This window comes from Esox lucius, chromosome 3 (assembly GCF_011004845.1).
Source record: "Esox lucius isolate fEsoLuc1 chromosome 3, fEsoLuc1.pri, whole genome shotgun sequence".
Taxonomy (NCBI): Eukaryota; Metazoa; Chordata; class Actinopteri; order Esociformes; family Esocidae; genus Esox; species Esox lucius.
The window spans coordinates 17,703,161-17,722,985 of NC_047571.1; the positions used below are offsets into that span (position 1 = coordinate 17,703,161).

Consider the following 19,825-nt stretch of genomic DNA (forward strand, 5'->3'; position numbering starts at 1 on the left):
AGTCAATAAAGATTTACGTAAGGCTGCAGCTACCGACACCATTACAGAAACATGGAAATATACAGCTCCGGAACAAATTAAGAGACCACTGCACCTTTTTTTCCAAAAAAGTTGAAAAGGAACGTTTTGAGTGAGGAACAGAAGGGTTAAAATTAAGAGACCACTGCAAATTGAACGATTCTGTTCCTTGTCAACTTTTTGGAAAGGAAAGAAAAAGGTGCAGTGGTCTCTTAATTTGCTCCGGAGCTGTATATTTCCATGTTTCTGTAATGGTGTCGGTAGCTGCACTTCTTGTTTTTTCCCGGAACAGTAATATCCACACCAGCAGACATAGGCATATGACATATATCACAGAGCTTAGAAAATATTCCCATGGTTGTGCTGATTGTACCCATAATTCGAGTAAAATTGAGTTTTTAAATTAGCGCTTCTTGCCCCAGAATGCTGTTGGGCCGATAGAGACCAGACCAGACCGACCTCATCTCACCAGAGAAACCTAGTCCACACAAACATGTTTTTTACTACTTTTTTCTTTAAAAAAATCCCTTCCATACAAGCAGTGTTTAAAAAAAAAAGGTAAACGCGCATAACAAACCAACAGGCCACGATAACCATAACCTTAAAGCCATGTTGGCCTGAAACACGTTATTACCGGTTCCGGTAAGCGAACAACAATGGCACAAGTGTTGGATGTAGCAGTGACCTCTGTAGTACATTCTGACGTCTCTGTTCCTTAATACAGTGGGAGAGTAACTATACATGTATGTGTAAACATGGAAAAATACCTGTTAGCAATATTAAAACCTGCACTATGGGAAAACCCGTGTATACCCGTGTACGTGTAGGCCTAAAGGGGTAGTCTTCCCATCGTTTAGCTTCCCGTAGATTACTATTCTAAAATGGCCGCCAGGAGGCGTAGTTAGTATGTCGCCTGGCAACCTTCTATACAAAACATCAAGTTTCTCAAACTGACAGTGCAAGTGACACGCTTTTAGTCGTCGGGTATCTTCCTTTTTCAATAACCCGGGCATTGTTATGTTATAGCTAAACGTGGAACTTTGTTACATAGGTGAGTTAACAGTTTTCAACGTGTCCTGCCTGTTATAGCAAGTTGCTACCTAGTACACTATGTAACGTTAGCCAGCTACACAGTACAGTTAGTTTGGCTAGCTATCTGGCTTACATTACCTAGTTATAGTACGTAGCCATGTTTCCACTAAGGTTTCAAATATGTGAGACTAGGCCTACTTCTACCAAGTTATTTGTTCTTTCATAAAACATATAGCCATATTGTTTAGCATTTCTGTGGTTAGTGTCTTGTAACCATACCTCTTCCTACAGTACATATTTAATGCAGGTTTTACGGTACAGTAGACAGATCTGTTATTGTTGAACCTATTTGTGGTTAATGTAAATTAAAGGTACATGCACACATATCTCAATCCAGTTGTTATTTTTCAACACCCAGGGACTGCCGTTTTCACTTTCTGGGTTATTTCTGTGATTTTTCCCTAGAATATGGAGGAAGGTGAAAGTATCAAGGATAACCTGCGTCTACAGTTCCAGACTCTGCAGGAGCAGCAGGAGAAACGTCTCCAAAAAAGACTAAAGAAAACGGAGGAGCAGACGGCCACTGAGATGCAGGAGGACACTGATCTTTTGCATGATCTTGGTAAAAAGTGAGCTCTATCAAATATTATGATATTTGGTCCATCCTGTTAAAGTTGAGAAAAAAATGCTGCTGTATTCCTCCATCACAACGTTACATTAATTTGAATTGAGTATCCATACAGTACCTACGGACATGAAAGAAAAGTAAGTACAACACTTGGAAAGTGGTATTTGACAGATGAAGGTAACTTACAAATGACACTGAAATATTATATTTTGCAATTATTTACTGATAAAAAAATAATAACTGAATTCAATTTAATAGTGCAGAAAAAGTAAGTACACTCCTAGCTCCAACCGCTGGTGTTGCTCCCATCATCGTCCTGTTGCAAGATCCGTGTTCAGTTCAGCTTCCGTTTTTTGACAGATGGCTTCACAGTCTCCTCAAGAATGATCTCATACAGTATGGAATACATGGTTGACTCATTGATGGCAGGTTGGCCAGGCCCTAAGGCAGCAAAGCATCCCCAAGACATAATGATACCGCCTCCATGCTTTACATTTGGTATGAGGTTCTTGTGTTGAAAGTCAGTGTTTTGTTTTTGCCAAACATGGCATCTGGCATTATGTCAAAAAACTCCACTTTTGACTAGTCTGTCCAAAGCACATTGTTCCAGTAGTTTTGGACTTTACCAAGATATTGTCTGTTAAATGTCAGTTGTGTCTTTATATTCTCCCATCCTGACCTCTCATGCAAGCCAAATGTATGCAGTCTCTTTCTGACACACTTCGACATTGATTGTGGCAAGTGGGGCCTGTAGATCCCTTGATGTTACACACTTCTATGAACATCTTTCATTGAGCTCTTGGTCTGAATTTGGTGGGATGATCTGTACTACATAGCATGCCAGTAGCCTGGAATTTTCAGAATTTTTAGACGAACAGTCCGACAATGGAAAATAGCTTGGAATAGATTTGTATCTAGATTTGTAATTCCTGTGTCATGGGTGTCAATAAAGGTCCTCGGATAGATCTTCTTGACATGATTCCCATATGGTGACGCCCAAACCCGACTTATTTTCTAATCTTTGGAAGGCTTGGCCTTACTCTCTTATATTTATACATTTTAGACATATATCATGATAGTAAAGGTACATACAGTGGGGAGAACAAGTATTTGATACACTGCCGATTTTGCAGGTTTTCCTACTTACAAAGCATGTAGAAGTCTGTAATTTTTATCATAGGTACTCTTCAACGGTGCGTGACGGAATCTAAAACAAATCCAGAAAATCACATTGTATGATTTTTAAGTAATTAATTTGCATTTTATTGCATGACATAAGTATTTGATATATCAGAAAAGCAGAACTTAATATTTGGTACAGAATCCTTTGTTTGCAATTACAGAGATCATACGTTTCCTGTAGTTCTTGACCAGGTTTTCAAACACTGCAGCAGGGATTTTGGCCCACTCCTCCATACAGACCTTCTCCAGATCCTTCAGGTTTCGGGGCTGTCGCTGGGCAATACAGGCTTTCAGCTCCCTCCAAAGATTTTCTATTGGGTTCAGGTCTGGAGACTGGCTAGGCCACTCCAGGACTTTGAGATGCTTCTTACAGAGCCACTCCTTAGTTGCCCTGGCTGTGTGTTTTGGGTCGTTGTCATGCTGGAAGACCCATCTTCAATGCTCTTACTGAGGGAAGGAGGTTTTTGGCCAAGATCTCGCGATACATGGCCCCATCCCTCAATACGGTGGTTTTCATACAATGTGATTTTCTGGATTTGTTTTAGATTCCGTCTCTCACAGTTGAAGAGTACCTATGATAAAAATTACAGACTTCTACATGCTTTGTAAGTAGGAAAACCTGCAAAATTGGCAGTGTATCAAATACTTGTTCTCCCCACTGTAAGTGTGTATTAAGTTTCTCAGCATAAATATTTATTTATTACGTTATTTCTTGGTATGATTTGTTCAATTTGGTTGCCTTTTTCAATTAATGTGGTTGGTATGGGTGTTTTTGTGTTAGTGAATTTGTGTTTGCCCAAGGGTTTCTTTTGCTTTGGATAAACAAATCTGTAGGTAATGCATTTTTAAAGCCTAAATGTTATTGAGTAGTGGAAGGAATTATTAATCTTCCACATTAAAAGGTTGATTTTAACAGGTTTATATTCCATACAGGCTGCTACAGAATGAAAATGAGCAGTTGCACAACCAGGTGAGGGAGCTGAGGGATGAAAATGGCAGACTATACAAGCTCCTGAGTGAGAAAGACTTTGAGATTAAACATTTGAAGAAGAAGAGGGAGGAAGAAAGGCTGGCCTTAGCAGGTATTGTATAGTATGTGACACAACTTGAATGATTTTTTTAAATTTTGGGTGTAATTAACATTTGATCATACTAAATTCAGAGTTAAAAGATGATATACACTCCGTGACCATTTTATTAGTTACATCGCCCAGTTCTCAAAAATGGATTGCTCCAACAGTGACCATTTCTGACAGTAATAAGGCAGGCAGACAGGCATCAAGGCAGTTAGTTACTATTCAGTTGAACATTGGAATAGACAAAACAGGCATCCTCCTGGGCTTTACATCCTCAACTATTTCTAGGTTTTATAGAGTATTATGCAACTCACAAAACGAATCCTGTCAGCTGAGGTCCTTGAAAATAGATGAGAGAGGTTGAACACGTTTGTCAAGAATAATACAAGCTCCCAGGCGAGCCACAAAGAGGCAAATACCGGTGCAGTGATAGTGGCATCTCAGAATGTGCAACTCCTGTCAGCTAAAAATAATAAGACATGTACCTATAGGCAAATGGTCAGCAAAACTGGACAACTGAGGAGTGGAATTGTCTGGTCTGATGAATCCTAATTCCTGTTGCATCGTGCTGATGACTGAGTCAGGATTTGACATTTAAGCAGTCTGAATCTATGTAGCCACAGTCTGGTGTCAGTGGTACATTTTTGTGGCAGTGGTGTAATGATGTGGAGAATATTTCCTGGTACATGTTAGGTGCCTTGGTACCATTAAGAAACATTTAAAATAGAGCTGCAACACTTAATTAATAATTATCATTTAGAAAATATTCATATAGAATTTCCTTATTGATTAGTTATGTCTCCAAAGGACACACCAAAAAAAATGAATAAATAAAAATTATAACATAATGCGCATCTCAAAGTTGGTGAATGCTATACTTCTCAATATAAAGTTTGAGCCAGTTGCCATAAAGCTGCCTGGTATAAGATACTTTACAAAGTAGTTTTTCTCAACTGAATAGTAGAGATTCATTAAGCAAACTGTAATTCTGTACTGACATCCAGCCTACTGCAACTGCATAATACCAACACACCACATCAGGCTGTTCTTTGGAAAAGGGAGGGGTCAGACCTAAATCTGACCCCTAAATCAGTATATCTAATAAACTGGTGATAAATATCTTTGACTGGGGATGTTATATGAGGTGTCATATGTATGACCTTTGTGTTTAATCTATTACCATCTTTTACAAGGCACGTCTGGCTTGGCGGGTGATGTGGCAGCTACCAAGATTGTTGAGCTTTCTAAGAGGAATCGAGAGTTTGCTGCTGAAATGGAACGAGAAAAAATTAAAGCAAAGCAAAACAGCGATAGAATAAAGCAGCTTGAAAAAGAGGTTAATGTGATTTTTAAAGAACATTAAATATTAACATTTGTAAAATCTATTGGCTATTTGAGTTTCCTTTAACAAAGAATAAACAACTCATCTAATCTTTTAATTGACATTGACTTTTGGTTAGAAAACCACTTGTTTTGCCATTTGCCAGTGGTAGTGCTTCGAAGACTTATGTAAGTTCTTGCCTGAATGGATAAATTAAGAAGAAAATCGCAAATTTGTTTAATACTTTAGCTCCAGGTTGCTTTGTTGCTTAGCCCTCCCGGGAAAAAGATGGATATAAAGCCACAAGATGTGAGATCATCCAAAGAATTCCAGGAGGTAATTAACCTTAATGATATGATTATCATTTTAAATCTATGAACAAATAGAGTCCAGTACTCACAGTAACTCTCTATTTTACATAGAAATGCTTATAACGTTGATTTTAGGTGGACTGGTAGGGGAAACAGATCTATACGAGCATATATATCATATGGCTTTGACATTGCAATATCATGTTTCAGTTGACAAAATTCACCTGAACTGCTGTATTTATCTAAGCTTGTTTTCCAACATCTTTTTAAACCGAGAACCAAATTTATTTCACCACATTTTCCATGACTAATCATAACCCAATTTTCTCAAGTCAACTTAAAGAAACCCTAATTGTATTAATGTTCATTTGGACTTTTATGTGACCGAAATGACTGCCTTTCTCTACCCCACAGAACAGTCCAATGGTAAAATCTCTACAGGACAAGCTTTCTGCTGCCCAACTGAAGATGACTGAATATCGCAACCAGATTCAAGCTATCAAACAGGAATTAAAAATAGCTCAGAAGGTGTGTACAGAACCATTTGTTGAAATTTGAAACAGGTTGTGAAATACCTGCAACAATATTTTTGTTCCTACTGTAGGTGTTATCCAGTGAGGTGGGAGAGGAAGTCAGCATTCAGCAGCTACAGACCAGTCCGGGGAACTGGAGAGGTCGCTCCCAGCAGATACTGGCTCTCCAGAGCAGGGTGAGCAGACTGATTGCTGAGGCACATAATATTGATCACATTGATCAATTATATGTTGTTCATTGACTTACAAGGTGGTTTGTAGACAGCATTGTTTCTTTGTAATTTTCTGGTCCCTAGGTCCGGGACCTGGAACAGCAGCTGAGCCAATCAGCTCTGAGGAACCAGACATCAGGTGTCCGTGTTGAGGAAGAGCTACAGGGGAACGGAGACCTTCAGAACACACACCTCCAGGAAAGGAACCTCGGCTACATCCGGACCGTGGAGAGGGAGAAGAGAGAAACATTGGAGGTTGGAAGAGCTGGACTTCATAAACAATTGATTGACAGTTCAGTCAAACCTGAATTGTGGTAACCACACAGTGGTACTTTTCAGATACAATCATAGAATAGATTTGGAATCGTGAACTCCAACTATCAGGTTGGCTGTCCTTATATGTACATGCTTTCAGTTTTCACAATGATTAGAGTGTGTGCGTTGGTTGTTTTCCAAACCATACCCTTTAAACATTTCCCTTTATTGTTTTGATTGAACTCCAGTCTAGTTCTTCTTTCCTGCTTCATGTGTGCTTAGAGGATGACAGGGGACTATGAGGCTCTCATGAAAGTTCATGAGGATATGAAAAGTAAGCTGGAAGGCTCCAAAGCTAGAAACAAAAACCTGAGCACTGAGGTTAAATCACTAAAAGCGCAGATTTCCACCCTTCTGGACAAAGGAAAGCATGATGATGAGCTGGTGGATGCCTTACTGGTAAGTAGGTTTTAAATCATTTTGTTAAGGGCCTCTTGGGTAGAAGAGCAGCTGAAAGCACTATTTTGTAGCGTTAAGGCACAGCTACACCAGTAGGTTCAATACCAGGGTTTGTCACAGACGGTCGTGACTGGGAGACCCCCGTGGCCTTGTATTGTCCTGGCTGAGGGAAGTGTGGACAAGCCACCATTTCTTGTCTCATGTTGTAGAATCCTGTTTAGTTGGGTCAGGCACCTGCAAGCTTATTGTGGTTGTTGCCTGGAGTGGAGTTTTCCTCTAATCTTGTTCCTGTTGCCCATCTTCTCCCTCCTCCCCTAACCCTTCTCCTCTGTCTCTGCTGCTGTGGGTACCTTAGAAGCAGCAGAGTCAGTTGCAGGATGTGCTGGGCAGGCTGAGCAAGCAGGACATGCAAACCAAAGAAAGCCAGCAGAGCCTGGGGCAGCAGCTGAGCAGCGAGGCCCAGAGACACACTTCCCTAATTCAACAGCTCAAACACATGGTCACTGAGAGAGAAGCCAAAGTTAAAGAACTGGAGGACGAGATACAGCAACTGTCCTTAAAGGTAAAATCACTGTAAGAGGAAAGGAGCTCTTGTAATAACGGTACTGTTGTATAAAGGCTTGGCATTTTGGCCTGGTTTCATTTATTTCCAGTTGCTTCCGGTTGATAGCACTTATTGGAATGCAGCAGCCCTATAGAGGCTGTAGCTGATTTGGACTTCGTAAATGTGTTACAGAGAGAGGATTGTGGTCAGTCAGGCCCTAAGGCCACCACTGGCAATTCCCAACCTTTGACAGCAGGTGGAGACACCGGACAAAGAATAAGATCAGCTTGGTCTGTCAAAATCATAAATATAAAATCATTTAGTGTCATAATTTCCTGTACCTTTGACTCATCTATGTTCCCTACAAGTTGATATTACTATAAAATGTTGAATTATGTCTTTTTTGTTTGATGTAGTTCAGTATCTAAACATGGACATAAACTAGTGGGGTCAGTTGCTGGGATCACTTTAGAAGCCAGGTAAGTCTTAGCCTCCACAACAGCTGTCTCAATATCTCTATTTTTGAGAATAACTGTTATTAGCTGTTAGGTGAAACCTGTTTATAGTGGACCACATCCACTGATATAAGTTACTACAACTATTTCAGAGAAGCAGAAGCTCCGTTGTGTTGTCTGAACTGTTCAGGAGAGGTGAAGTCCCTGAAGGCCCAGTGTACAGAGTTTCGGACCCTTTGTGAGGCTGCCACGGTGGAGAGAGATAAGCTCCTAGAGCTAGTCAAGCGTCAGCAATCCAGGTATTACATAACTTCCAATGGATTTTATTTCTGCAACTAATTATTTCTGGATGTGCTATGTTTGTTTCCTTTACTAGACACTGTGGATGCTTAGATTGGGTGTTTTGATTGGTCTTTTTGAAATCATGAACCTAACTCACAACAGTCCACAGTCTATAGTCAGGAGTTGACTTGAGCCAGAGCTTTCCGTAAGGTGCATGCTCGTCTATGTAAGGTCCCACACTTCACAGTGCGTGTCAGAACAGAAAGCAAGCAATGAAGTCCCAGGAAATCTCCATAGACCTCCGAGATAGAATGGTGTTGACATTTGGGGAAGGTTGTAAAACAATTTGCTGAAACTTTGAAAGTTCCCAGGAGCACAGTGGGCTCCATCATTGTGAAATGGAAGTTTGGAACGACTAAGACTCTTCCTAGAACTGACTCTTGGGCCAGACTTAATAACAGGGCAAGAATGCCCTTGGTCAGGATGGTGACCAGGACTCCAATGTCCACTTTAACAGAGCTTCAGAGTTTCTCTGCAATGATGAGAGACCTGCCAGAAAGACGACCATCCCAGCAACACTTCATCAATCAGATAGTGGACTGATCAGACGAAGGCCACTCCTGAGAATAAGGCATATGACATGCCATCTGTAGGAATCTGGGAGCATAAGGAAAATAATTCTTGCATCTGATGATACCAAAATCTATCTATTAGGCCTAAATGCCAAGCGTACCTCCGAAAACAACAAGGTACTGCTCAACACCTGGCTTATCTATACATGAGGCATGATGGTAGGAGCATCCTGGCTCCATGCACATTTGCATCTCCGTGTCAGAGACCAGGTTTCATTTCCTGTCTCGACCCTTTTTGACTATATCTCCTCATCCGCTTTCTCCCTATGAATCCAACTGTCAATTAAAGCTTAATTCAGGCGAAACAGATATCTGCATCAACAAAAGCAAAACCAATCTGCCTGTAGTAAAATATGTGCCTTCATTTTACACCTGCATTTGACCTGCAGTATAATCTGTCTAAACTGAAAACCAGTGCACATCCATGAAGCACTAAGTGCTTCTACTGTATATTCCAGTGTAGTTTTTCAGTATCCTAATCTTTCAAATTGAAAAAGTCTGACTGCTACATATACTCTAAACTCCACTATTGGCAAGTTCTGCTTCCTGTCTAGCAGCAGGGAGAGGCCAAGAGAACCGAGAGGCTATATATAGGAAAGAGAGGGGTGGGGGCATAAGTGACTGGTGCACACAAAAAGCACCCGGGTCATGGCTGTAGGGATGCAGTGAATGTCAAAGTGACGTCACACTCTCACTCTGAAAATCAGACTTCCCACCCATCATAATAGTCACTCACACCGTCTACATTGTACGTAGCTGTCAAATGCCTGCTGACGCTGTATTTCAGGAGAATATTGTACTTCCTCGATTTGCCACTCACATCCTTTTCTTATTTCCTTACTAAAATCTGTCGGATGAGAAGGTCCGAGTTCCCTCCACTCTCACCTTCTTTTCTAATGGAATTTAAAAAGGGAGGCAAGGAGAGAGGACTCAAGGACTGACAGAAATTGCAGTCAGATTCTCTGTTCCTCACCTGGGTCTGAAAAGTGCATAAGGTGCATGGAGTGGTGCTGCTTTCCCCTCAGGCTCCAGTGGACTTTCAAAAAGAAGCAAGGTGTGGAGGAAACAAGGACAGAGGAATCAAGTATTTTACACATTACTGATATAAATTTTTAGTCAGTTATTTTAATCAGTTAGTCTTTAGATGGGTCTCTTCTAAGAATATAATGTTCACAACTGTTCTAAAGTTTGGGGTCACTTAAAAATCGAATTGTTTTCAAAAGAAAGCAAATTTAATGCTAATTAAAATAACATCAAATTGATCAGATATACAGTATACAGTAGACATTGTTAATGTTGTAAATGACTATTCTAGCTGGAAACAGCTCATTTACAATGGATTATCTACATAGGCATACAGAGACCCATTATCAGCACCCATCACTCCTGTTTTCAATGACATGTTCTGTTTGCTAATCCAAATGTATCATTTGAATAGGCTAATTGATCATTAGAAAAACCCTTTTGTATTTATATTAGCACCACTGAAAACTGTTGTGTTGATTATACAAGCAATAAAACTAGACGACTTAAGACTAGTTCAGTATACGGAGCATCAGCATTTGTGGGTTTGATTACAGGCTCAAAATGTCCAGAAACAAAAAAATTTATTCTGAAACTTGTCAGTCTGTTCTTGTTCTGAGACATGTGCTATTCCATGCAAGACATTACCAAGAAACTGAAGATCTCATGCAGCAATGTGTACTACTCCCTTCACAAAGCAGCGCAAACTGTCTCTAACCAGAATAGAAAGAGGAGTGGGAGGCCCCAGTGCACAACTGAGCAAGAGGACAAATACATTTGAATGTCTAGTTTGAGAAACAGACGCCTCACAGGTCCTCAACTGGCAGCTTCATTAAATAGTACCCGCAAAACACCAGTCTCGTCAAAAATGAAGACGAGACTACAGGATGCTGGCCTTCTAGGCAGATTTTCTAAGAAAAAGCCATATCTCAGACTGGCCATTAAAAATAAAAGGTTAAGATGGTCAAAAGGACACAGACACTGGACAGAGGAAGAACTCAGTCTGGATTTCTAATTTGTGCTTAAACATTTGTTTCTCTATATTGTTCTGCCATAAACATGTAACCTACCTTAATTTGTAATGACTAGTTTTAATGTGCCAGATTTTTCACAATAATCATACAGTAGTTGTAATGCAATACTCCTGGTGTTTTGATGTGACAGGGAGGAGGAAGGGAAGCAGAGGTGCCTAGGGGCAGAGCAAAAATTCCAGGGGGAACGCAGAAAGGCTATTGCCTTAGAGCAGCAACTGGAGAAGGCAAAACTGGGTTTGGGAGATGGATTGACTCCTAGAACGATTGGCAAAAAGGGCACCGGAGGTAAGTCTTAGGGAGGCATACTGATTTATTAGAATGCCTACCTGGTGATAGGTTCAACAAATGTCCAGGCATCGTCTTGAAGAAATATTCACTGATGAGCCAAAACATCATGACCACCTGCCTATTATGCTGTTGGTCCTCCACATGCCACCCAAACAGCGCTGACCCACCGGGGCATGGACTACAAGACCCTGAAGGTCTGCTGTGGTGTCTGGCACCAAGACATTAGCAGCAGATCCTTCAAGTCCTGTAAGTTGCGAGGTGATGCCACCGTGGATCGGAATTGTTTTGTCCAGCACATCCCACAGATGCTCAATTGCCCAGAGCATCACTCCCCCTTCGTCGGCTTGTTGTCTTCCCACAGTGCATCCTGGTGCCATCACTTCCCCAGGTAAATGTACAATGGCGGTCCACGTGATGTTAAAGAAAACAGGACTCATCAGACCAAGCAACCTTCTTCCACTGCTCCAAGGTCCAGTTTCGACGCTTGCGTGCCCGTTGTAGGCACTTTTACAGGGGTCATCACAGGAACTCAGACCGGTCTGCGGCTAAACAGCCGAATACGCAGCAGGATGTGATGCACAGTGTGGTGTGACATATTCCTCCCGTTACCATCATTAAGATCTTCTGTGACATGTGCCACAATAGACCCTCTGTCGGTTTGAACCATACAAGATAGCTTTCGTTGCCCTGATGTGTTGATGAGCCTATGCACCCAACACCCTGTTGCCGGTTTGTGGTTTGTCCCTCCTCGGACCACTGTCAGTAGGTGCTCAACATTGCTGACCGGGCGCACCCCACAAGTCTTGCCGTTTCAGAGATGCTCTGACGCAGTCGCCTGGCTAGAACAATTTGGCCCTTGTCAAAGTCACTCAGGTCTTTGCTTTTGCCCTTTTGCCCTGCATCCAAAACATTTACTACAAGAACTGATTGTTCTCTTACCATCTAATCTACCCAGATCTTGACATGTGCACTTGTTAGGAGATGATCAACATTATTCGCTTCATCAGTGAGTTGTCATAATGTTTTGGCTCATCAGTGTGTATTCTGTATATACAGTGGATATAAAAAGTCTACACACCCCTTTTAAAATGCCAGGTTATTGTGATGTAAAAGTGAATGAGACAAAGATAAATCATTTTCCACCTTTAATGTAACTTACAACGTGAACAAAACAAACTGAAATCTTTGAGGGGGAAAAATTTAAAATTAAAAACTCACAATAACCTGGTTGCATAAGTGTGCACACCCTTAAACTAGTACTTTGTTGAAGCACCTTTTGATTTTATTACAGCACTCAGTCTTTTAGCTAGGAGTCTATTAGCATGGCACATCTTGACATGGCAATATTTGCCCACTCTTCTTTGCAAAAGCGCTCCAAATTTGTCAGATTGCAAGAACATCTCCTGTGCACAGCCTGCTTCAGATCACCCCACAGATGTTCAGTTGGATTCAGGTCTGGGCTCTGGCTCTGGCCAAAACGTTCATCTTCTTCTGATGAAGCCATGCTTTTGTGGATTTGGGTGTGTACTTTGGGTTGTTCTCGTGCTGAAAGGTGAACTTCCTCTTCATGTTCAGCTTTCTAACAGACGCCTGAAGGTTTTGTGCCAAAATTGCCTGGTACTTGGAACTGTTCATAATTCCATCCACCCTGACTAAGGCCCCGGTTCCAGCTGAAGCAAAACAGCCCCAGAGCATGATGCTGCCACCACCATGCTTCACTGTGGGTATGGTGTTCTTTGGGTGGTGTGCAGTGTTGTTTTTGCGCCAAACATACCTTTTGGAATTATGGCCAAAAAGTTCAACCTTGGTTTCATCAGACCCTAACACATTTTTCCACATGCTTTTGGGGGACTTGATGTTTGCAAACTTCAGCCAGGCTTGGATGTTTTTCTTTGTAACCTTAACCCATAGCCCATTCATATGAAGAATGCGGGCGATTGTTGTCACATGTAGCACACAGCCACTACTTGCCAAAAATTCCTGAAGTTCCTTAAATGTTGCTGTAGGCCTCTTGGAAGCCTCCCTGACCAGTTTTCTTTTCCTAAATTTTGGAGGTACGTCCAGTTCTTGGTAATGTCTCTGTTTTGCCATATTTTCTCGACTTGATGATGACTGTCTTCACTGTGTTCCATGGTCCATCTAATGCTTTGGAAATTATTTTGTACCCTTCTCCTGACTGATATCTTTCAAAAATGAGAACCCTCTGATGCTTTGGAAGCTCTCTGTGGACCATGGCTTTTGCTCTGAGATGCAACTAAGAAAATGTCAGGAACATTCTACTAGAACAACTGAACTTTATTTGTGATTAATCAGAGTCACTTTAATTGATTGCAGGTATGTAATGACTTCTATTTAACGTGAGTTTGAATGTGATTGGTTAATTCTGAACACAGCCACATCCCCAGTTATAAGAGGGTGTGCACACTTATGCAACCAGGTTATTGTAAGGTTTTTATTTTTCATTTTTCCCCCTCGAAGATTTCAGTTTGAATTGTTCACATTATAGGTCACATTAAAAGTGGAAAAAGTTCTGACATGATTTATCTTCGTGTCATTCTTTTACATCAAATAAACCTGGTATTTTCACAGGGGTGTGTAGACTTTTTATATCCACTGTATATTGGTGTTTTGTGCATTTTTGATGTTTGATTTGTCAACGATAAGGTTATTGATGTTGCTAACCAGCGCAGCACACATGAAGTTGAATATGTTCTACCGAAAGCTATAACCAAGTAATGTGAAAGGACCTATATATAGCCCGAGTCCAGAGTTCTCTTGGGTTGTTTAGATGTTCCCAGCAATCCTCAAACATTCAAACTCAAAACACTTCCCCAGATGGGGATGGTTCATATAAAGGCAAACACAAAAATGGTCACAGGATTTCCAGCTCATTGGGACACACGGGCAGCATCACCTTGGGCCTCCGTTGGGCCACCTCCTCCTCGAGCTCACTGACTCCACCTGTTTTATAGGGGCAAGGAGACAGGTAATTCCTTCCCCAGGTGTCCTTGGTTTGCCCTGATTAAAAGCCACTGCTGGGTCCCAAGCCCCGTCCCATGCCTGTCTTGTCACAGTAATTTGTGTCAAAATATGGAGAGTTTGCTAGCTAATCTTTCCAGCTGGTTCTCTTCTGAACCTAGACCGGTTATGTCACTGCTCACATGGCTGTAATACAAATGGGAGATGCAATGTATTCATACTGCAGTTATCTTATCGTTGCGGGTACGAGTAGCGGAAGGGTTGCCAGTTACCTCGAAAGTTGACATGACACAATTGAGATGTTCATGTTCACATTGCAAAATAATGGATTGCCAAAGCAAATCTCTGTAAAAGTTGTAAATAATGTGTTATGTTATGAATAAAAAACATTCTAGAATAGTATGTAAAACAACATGGCTACCAGCCAATATATTGTTATTAAATTGTAACATGCATGTCCCAAGCACTGTCAAAACTATACATTTGCAAGCACGTTCAGTTTGATCATAAGGAAGCGCTTTACCAAATCATTGCTTTAGTGTGCACCCATTTTACTTGGAGTGTGACTATACAAATGTAGTATTGTAGATTTAATAGCTCTAATATGTGGCATTGTGCAACTAAATGTTGCACAACCTTATCAAAAAGTCTAGCATAGAGCCCTGCAGATGTTATGCTGATTAGCCCAGCCGTTCTGGAGTATAAAAATAAATAAAAATGACTGATCTGTACATACATACAGCTCTGTAAAAAATTAAGAGACCACTGCACCTTTTTTTTCCTTTCCAAAAAAGTGGAAAAGTAATGTTTTGAGTGAGGAACAGAAGTGTTCAATTTGCAGTGGTCTCTTCATTTTAACCCTTCTGTTCCTCACTCAAAACCTTCCTTTTCAACTTTTTTGGAAAGGAAAGAAAAAGGTGCAGTGGTCTCTTAATTTTTTCCAGAGCTATATGGTTTGAGATATTGACCCCAAACCACAGAGGAAATGATAGACAGGTGGAGTTTTATTTTTAGATGCTTGCATTGTGTTTTTACTCTTCTCCACCAAACTGAGGTTTGTAGGTTTTTTATACTCCCACTCAGTTGTGAGAACAAGAACAGTACCTCACTATATTTCTACTCAAAACCCTGTATTCTTTGAATTGATCCAAAATGCATCAAATGCATATTGCATGATCTGCTTATTTTTAAAGTGGTAATGTGGATTTTGGATGTTTTGCCAGCTGGTAAGGAGTACAGAAATAGGTGATCATAGGGCAATGTGTGCAATTTGTCTAGTTAGTGGCACTATGGGGCCAAAGCCGAACAACAGCTGGCAATTCTGCTTTCAGCTTTATTATTTTATATTTTTTCTGCCCTCCTAATAGCCTTGTCTAGTGGGAGACAGAGGGAATCATCATCGCCTCAAAGCTGTCTTGACCTTTACAGGGATGCCCAAGTCAATGAACTAAGTACCCAGTGAGTGAGTTTTTGTCTTTTGTTTGGTCTTACTTGGAAGTCTTGGGTGCTAAACCTGTCTGTCACAGCTTGGGGATACAAACTGTCAGTCTGTTAAATTCTGATCTCTCTCAGAGAGATTACACTGGAGAATAGAGAATACAACGTGCTAGAAACTCACAGGAATACTAACAAAAACTACAAATGCTGTATATTTTGGGAAACAGTCTGCATTGTATATGTATAAATTGGAACGAAATAAAACACAGAGGGTATTGAAACATTCCAAACACCTAAATTAGTGAATGGCGCAATCTTGTTATTGTGAATGTTTTATTTGTTGCCCTCTCTGTTCCCCAGGCTGGCATTGCAGCAGGAGGAGAACCAGGCTTTGAGGGAGGAGTTGAGGAACACTCTCCAGGCCAAGGCTGAGGACCTGCAGCTCTGCAGTGACATGATGAACCAAGTCAAGCATGTCTTCCTTCAGGCACTACGACAACACAAGCAGGACAGGGATACAAACCAGGGGAGTTAGTTAGCTTTATTTGAAGCCCTGGCAGCTGGACCTGCTGGCCATCAACAACACAAAAAAGTACATAAAAGATAAACATTTTAGCTCCACAGGTCCAGTAATATTAGCTCTGTGGAAATGGAACAGGCCTGTCTGTTTAAGCAGTATAATGTAATTACTGGTTCCTGGTCTTCTGCGACCCTGTTGACCATGAAAACAATTACCTGATTTGATGGTCGCCACGTAGTTGGAGGAGGAGGCCAATCAAAATATGAGGAGGCCAATCAAAGGCAACTTGGCTTTTGTGGAACAAAAGGCTTATTAAGTTAGACATGAAGAAATCACATAGTGGCTCTTACTGTTGATTGCGTGATTGCTTAGTGCTTATAGAATGTATATGGTTTGATGTCATGGATTGAATTATTTACAATTTCTAAGTTATTTGAGGGCTTATGTCATTGTCATATCATATTAAAATAGATTGTCCTAATCTTAGCAAGTCTACCTCTCTCTCTTTGTTTACGTTGTGTATTTATAGGGGGCTAAAGTTTGTATTAGACTAAAGGCGTATTTAGACATAAACAACATTTACATAAAACATTCAACTCAAAACGCATTCGCACCTTTCATGAAATTCGGCACTAGTGAATGCAACAAATGTGAAACGCAAACCGTGAGTCTTATCATGGGCTCAAGCAGACGGGGGAAATGTATACTCTACAACATTTGGCAAACTCAAAACATTTTATTCAGTGGTATGATTGTTTTCTGCAAAACATAGCTTTAAAAAGTATTGGCACCCCTGCAATTCATATTTTGTCTCACCCCTATTTAGCTTCCCCTGGAGTGGGTAACAGCACTAAGCCCCAGGAATCCTTTTGGAGGGGTCTTGGACCACTCTATGCAGCACATTTCAACGTCCCTGCTTTGCAGGATTCCCCTGGACTGCCCTCTTAATTTCAGACCACAGATTTTCAATTGGCTTCAAGTTCTACTGAGATGGCCATTGTCTTACACTGGTTTTGTGATCCAGCAATTTCTGTGTTGATTTTAATGTATGTTTGGGGTCTTGTTGAAAGGTCCATCCACGGACAAGTCTCAATCTCCTGGCAGAGGCAACCAGGTTAAGGGCAGAAATTTCCCGGTAGTGGAACTCATTATGCCACTGATCTCAACAAGAGCCCATGGACCACTAGGAAGAAAATAGACCCAAAGCATCACCGTTTTCCTGCGGGTGTGAAATGCAAGTCAGGTAGCACCACTGTCGGCCCAGATAATGTAGGGTTTCAAAGTAATGCAAAGCGCTCGCACTGGTGCTTCTTGACCCAGGATCACCCGGCTGCTGGGATTGCTGCAGGGACGGAGGAGGTCAAAGGGGTGTAGGTGTAAGTGGTGTGAGATGGCGGTCGGCTCAAGTAGCACTTCCAAGTCATTTAAGTCACTTGCTCTGCAACCTTGAGGTATTTGTGAACATGGGTAGTGGCTTTTGTAGGGCGACGGTAACAACGCTTTGTGGGTGTCAGTCGTCTTAGTGTTCAGAGGTTCAGTTGTTTGAATCCTGCGTGGGGTGGTCTGTGCGAAATGGTTAAATGGGTATCAGGTGCTTCTTGTAGGCAGTCTTCTTTTATCACTAAACGTGCTGATGGGTGAGCATGACTAAAAAGACCAGAACACACAAATCCAGTTGTAGTTCCCACAACGGTTAAGATCCTGTAATTTGTGGGATGGGGACTGCTTAATTTGTGCAACCCTTCCAAAGAGTTTATTGACATGGAGGTGGTATCTAGCAGTTTATTTTGAGACATCATAACCCCAAGACTCCACTAGCCTGTGTAGTTGGATACTTCTTTGCCTAACTCCCCATCTTCCTTATGTGGGGGCAATTTGCACATGCGTCCTCTTCTTGGCAAAATTGCAACTGTTCCAGAATTCTTGAATTTTTTTACCTAGACTGTGCTGAGTGCTATTTTCAGCTGTTTATGAATTGTTTTTATATCCTTTTTAACTGATCTGTGTAGGTCAACACCCATCTGTTTTTTTATAGCTGACAGCTCTTTTGTTTTACCATAGATGATGGATGAAGGGATTTTACATGCGTGCAACCTCATATTCAAACCCCAGGAAAACAGGAACAGGTGAAAAGTGTCAACAATTCCTGGAGACTGAGAACACCTAAAATGTATAGAGATTCATAACAGATGCTACTTTGGTTTTACTTTAAATATTCTTTAGGGGTGCCATTACCTTTGAAACCAGTGTTTTGCAGAGGAAAGTGTACTTTTCAATAAAGTATACGGCTCCCCCTTAATAAATGTTTTGCTTTTCTGCTCGATTTCATGAAGCTTGCCAATACTTATTGAGTTGACTGTATGTAAATAACGTTTTCTATACACTAGCAACTTTTGCTGTGCTAGATGTACACTAACATTGTTGTTTACATAGTGGTACTCTGTCAATAAATCTTGTTCCTAATGATAGTAAAAAAAAAAAATTGGTGCCTGTGTAAGATGATTTTATTTGCTTCCCGACAACAAAATCAATTTCATGATTTCAAAACGAGAGAATGAGTGAGACATTGTATTAAGAAGGTGATGTGCAACAGATTATATTTTAACTGTTAACACCCAAAAAAATTATCTGATGCAAATCTGTGAACAGGTCTGGTCCTAAATGCAACTACCGTGGTGTAAAAACGCTCTGATGAAGTCAACAGCATGTAACAAGCAACCTAAATATTTATTAAAAGAAAGGACAATACAAATGTTGGTGCCTTTGATGGTATGTTTAGTAACTTGGCTACAGTATCAGACATAGACCTTTGACAGTTCCAAACCAAATCAAATATCAAATAATGGAATAATGGTCTTTTAATAGTTAAAAAAATAATTCACAGCTATAGGGGCTAATCACTTATGACTTAAACCAGATGTTTGGGAATGGCGGTTGTAAACATATGCAAACTTTAAGCTACACATGCTCCCCACTGCCTCCCTATAGGTTCCCTAGAGCGTGTTTGCAAGGTATGCTGTATATACTGTACACTATATGACCTGTGTGTCTCATTCCACCAGTGGATACCAAAAGGCTGTCTACTTGACTGTGTGTCCTTGTGGGAGTGGCCCCTACCTCTAACCTAACATCCGAGTTATTTTCTTACTATGTTAGCCAAAAGGATTTCAGCAGAACCCCCTGCTCCCCCTCTGCTCTCCACCTCGCCACATCACGCTTAATTTAAACCCGTGGCTGAGTTAGTGTGCTACTTGAAATACCGCACCATTTCTCCCAGAACCCTGTGGGAGATTGGCGGGTCCTGGCTGGACCAAGCAAAAGAGAGAAAAAGTGCTACAAGACTAAAATATCAGACTTTTGGACATGATGAAGAAAGCCTTTATACTGTGAGGAACAAAAAACTGCTTGTGTTTCAATGCACACCCCGGATTGAAGTTTATGTGTACTCTGTAGTGCACCACTACAAGCATTCAATTTTTTTGGGGAATAAATAGAATAGAATATCCAACTATGTAGGATAAAGGCTGTATTTGCTAGTTTTGACAGCAATGGTGCCGTTGAATTAAAATATACTGTATAGCATTTGTTAAATGAGTTTTTTGTT

The 19,825-nt window shown here is 40.9% G+C and overlaps 1 protein-coding gene across 8 annotated transcripts; it reads left to right on the forward strand.

Moving 5' to 3' along the window:
* The first annotated feature begins 389 nt into the window (after nt 1–389).
* On the forward strand, nt 390–18,852 carry ccdc13 (coiled-coil domain containing 13). 8 transcript variants are annotated; one of them, XM_020041248.3, is made up of 16 exons: nt 390–660; nt 1,516–1,679; nt 3,794–3,942; nt 5,130–5,272; nt 5,507–5,593; nt 5,983–6,096; nt 6,173–6,277; nt 6,398–6,568; nt 6,851–7,027; nt 7,383–7,589; nt 7,764–7,861; nt 7,988–8,050; nt 8,179–8,325; nt 11,128–11,282; nt 15,632–15,722; nt 16,062–18,851. In XM_020041248.3, exons 2-16 carry the CDS (start codon nt 1,519–1,521, stop codon nt 16,234–16,236), a joined length of 2,043 nt encoding a protein of 680 aa, XP_019896807.2. In that variant the 5' UTR covers nt 390–660; nt 1,516–1,518; the 3' UTR covers nt 16,237–18,851. The 8 variants fall into 8 exon arrangements, with proteins under 8 accessions (XP_019896807.2, XP_010884651.2, XP_010884642.2 ...); XM_010886349.4 differs by lacking the exon at nt 390–660 and adding an exon at nt 673–761; XM_010886340.3 differs by lacking the exon at nt 390–660 and adding an exon at nt 912–1,069.
* The last annotated feature ends 973 nt before the right edge of the window (nt 18,853–19,825 follow it).

Bases quoted from the DNA above. Each gene is read 5' to 3' on its own strand.
- ccdc13 (XM_020041248.3), top strand. From the start codon at position 1,519: ATGGAGGAAGGTGAAAGTATCAAGGATAACCTGCGTCTACAGTTCCAG. The intron at 6,097-6,172 runs GTGTGTACAGAA...TTCCTACTGTAG, and splicing joins AATTAAAAATAGCTCAGAAG to GTGTTATCCAGTGAGGTGGG. The intron at 15,723-16,061 runs GTGAGTGAGTTT...TCTGTTCCCCAG, and splicing joins GTCAATGAACTAAGTACCCA to GCTGGCATTGCAGCAGGAGG.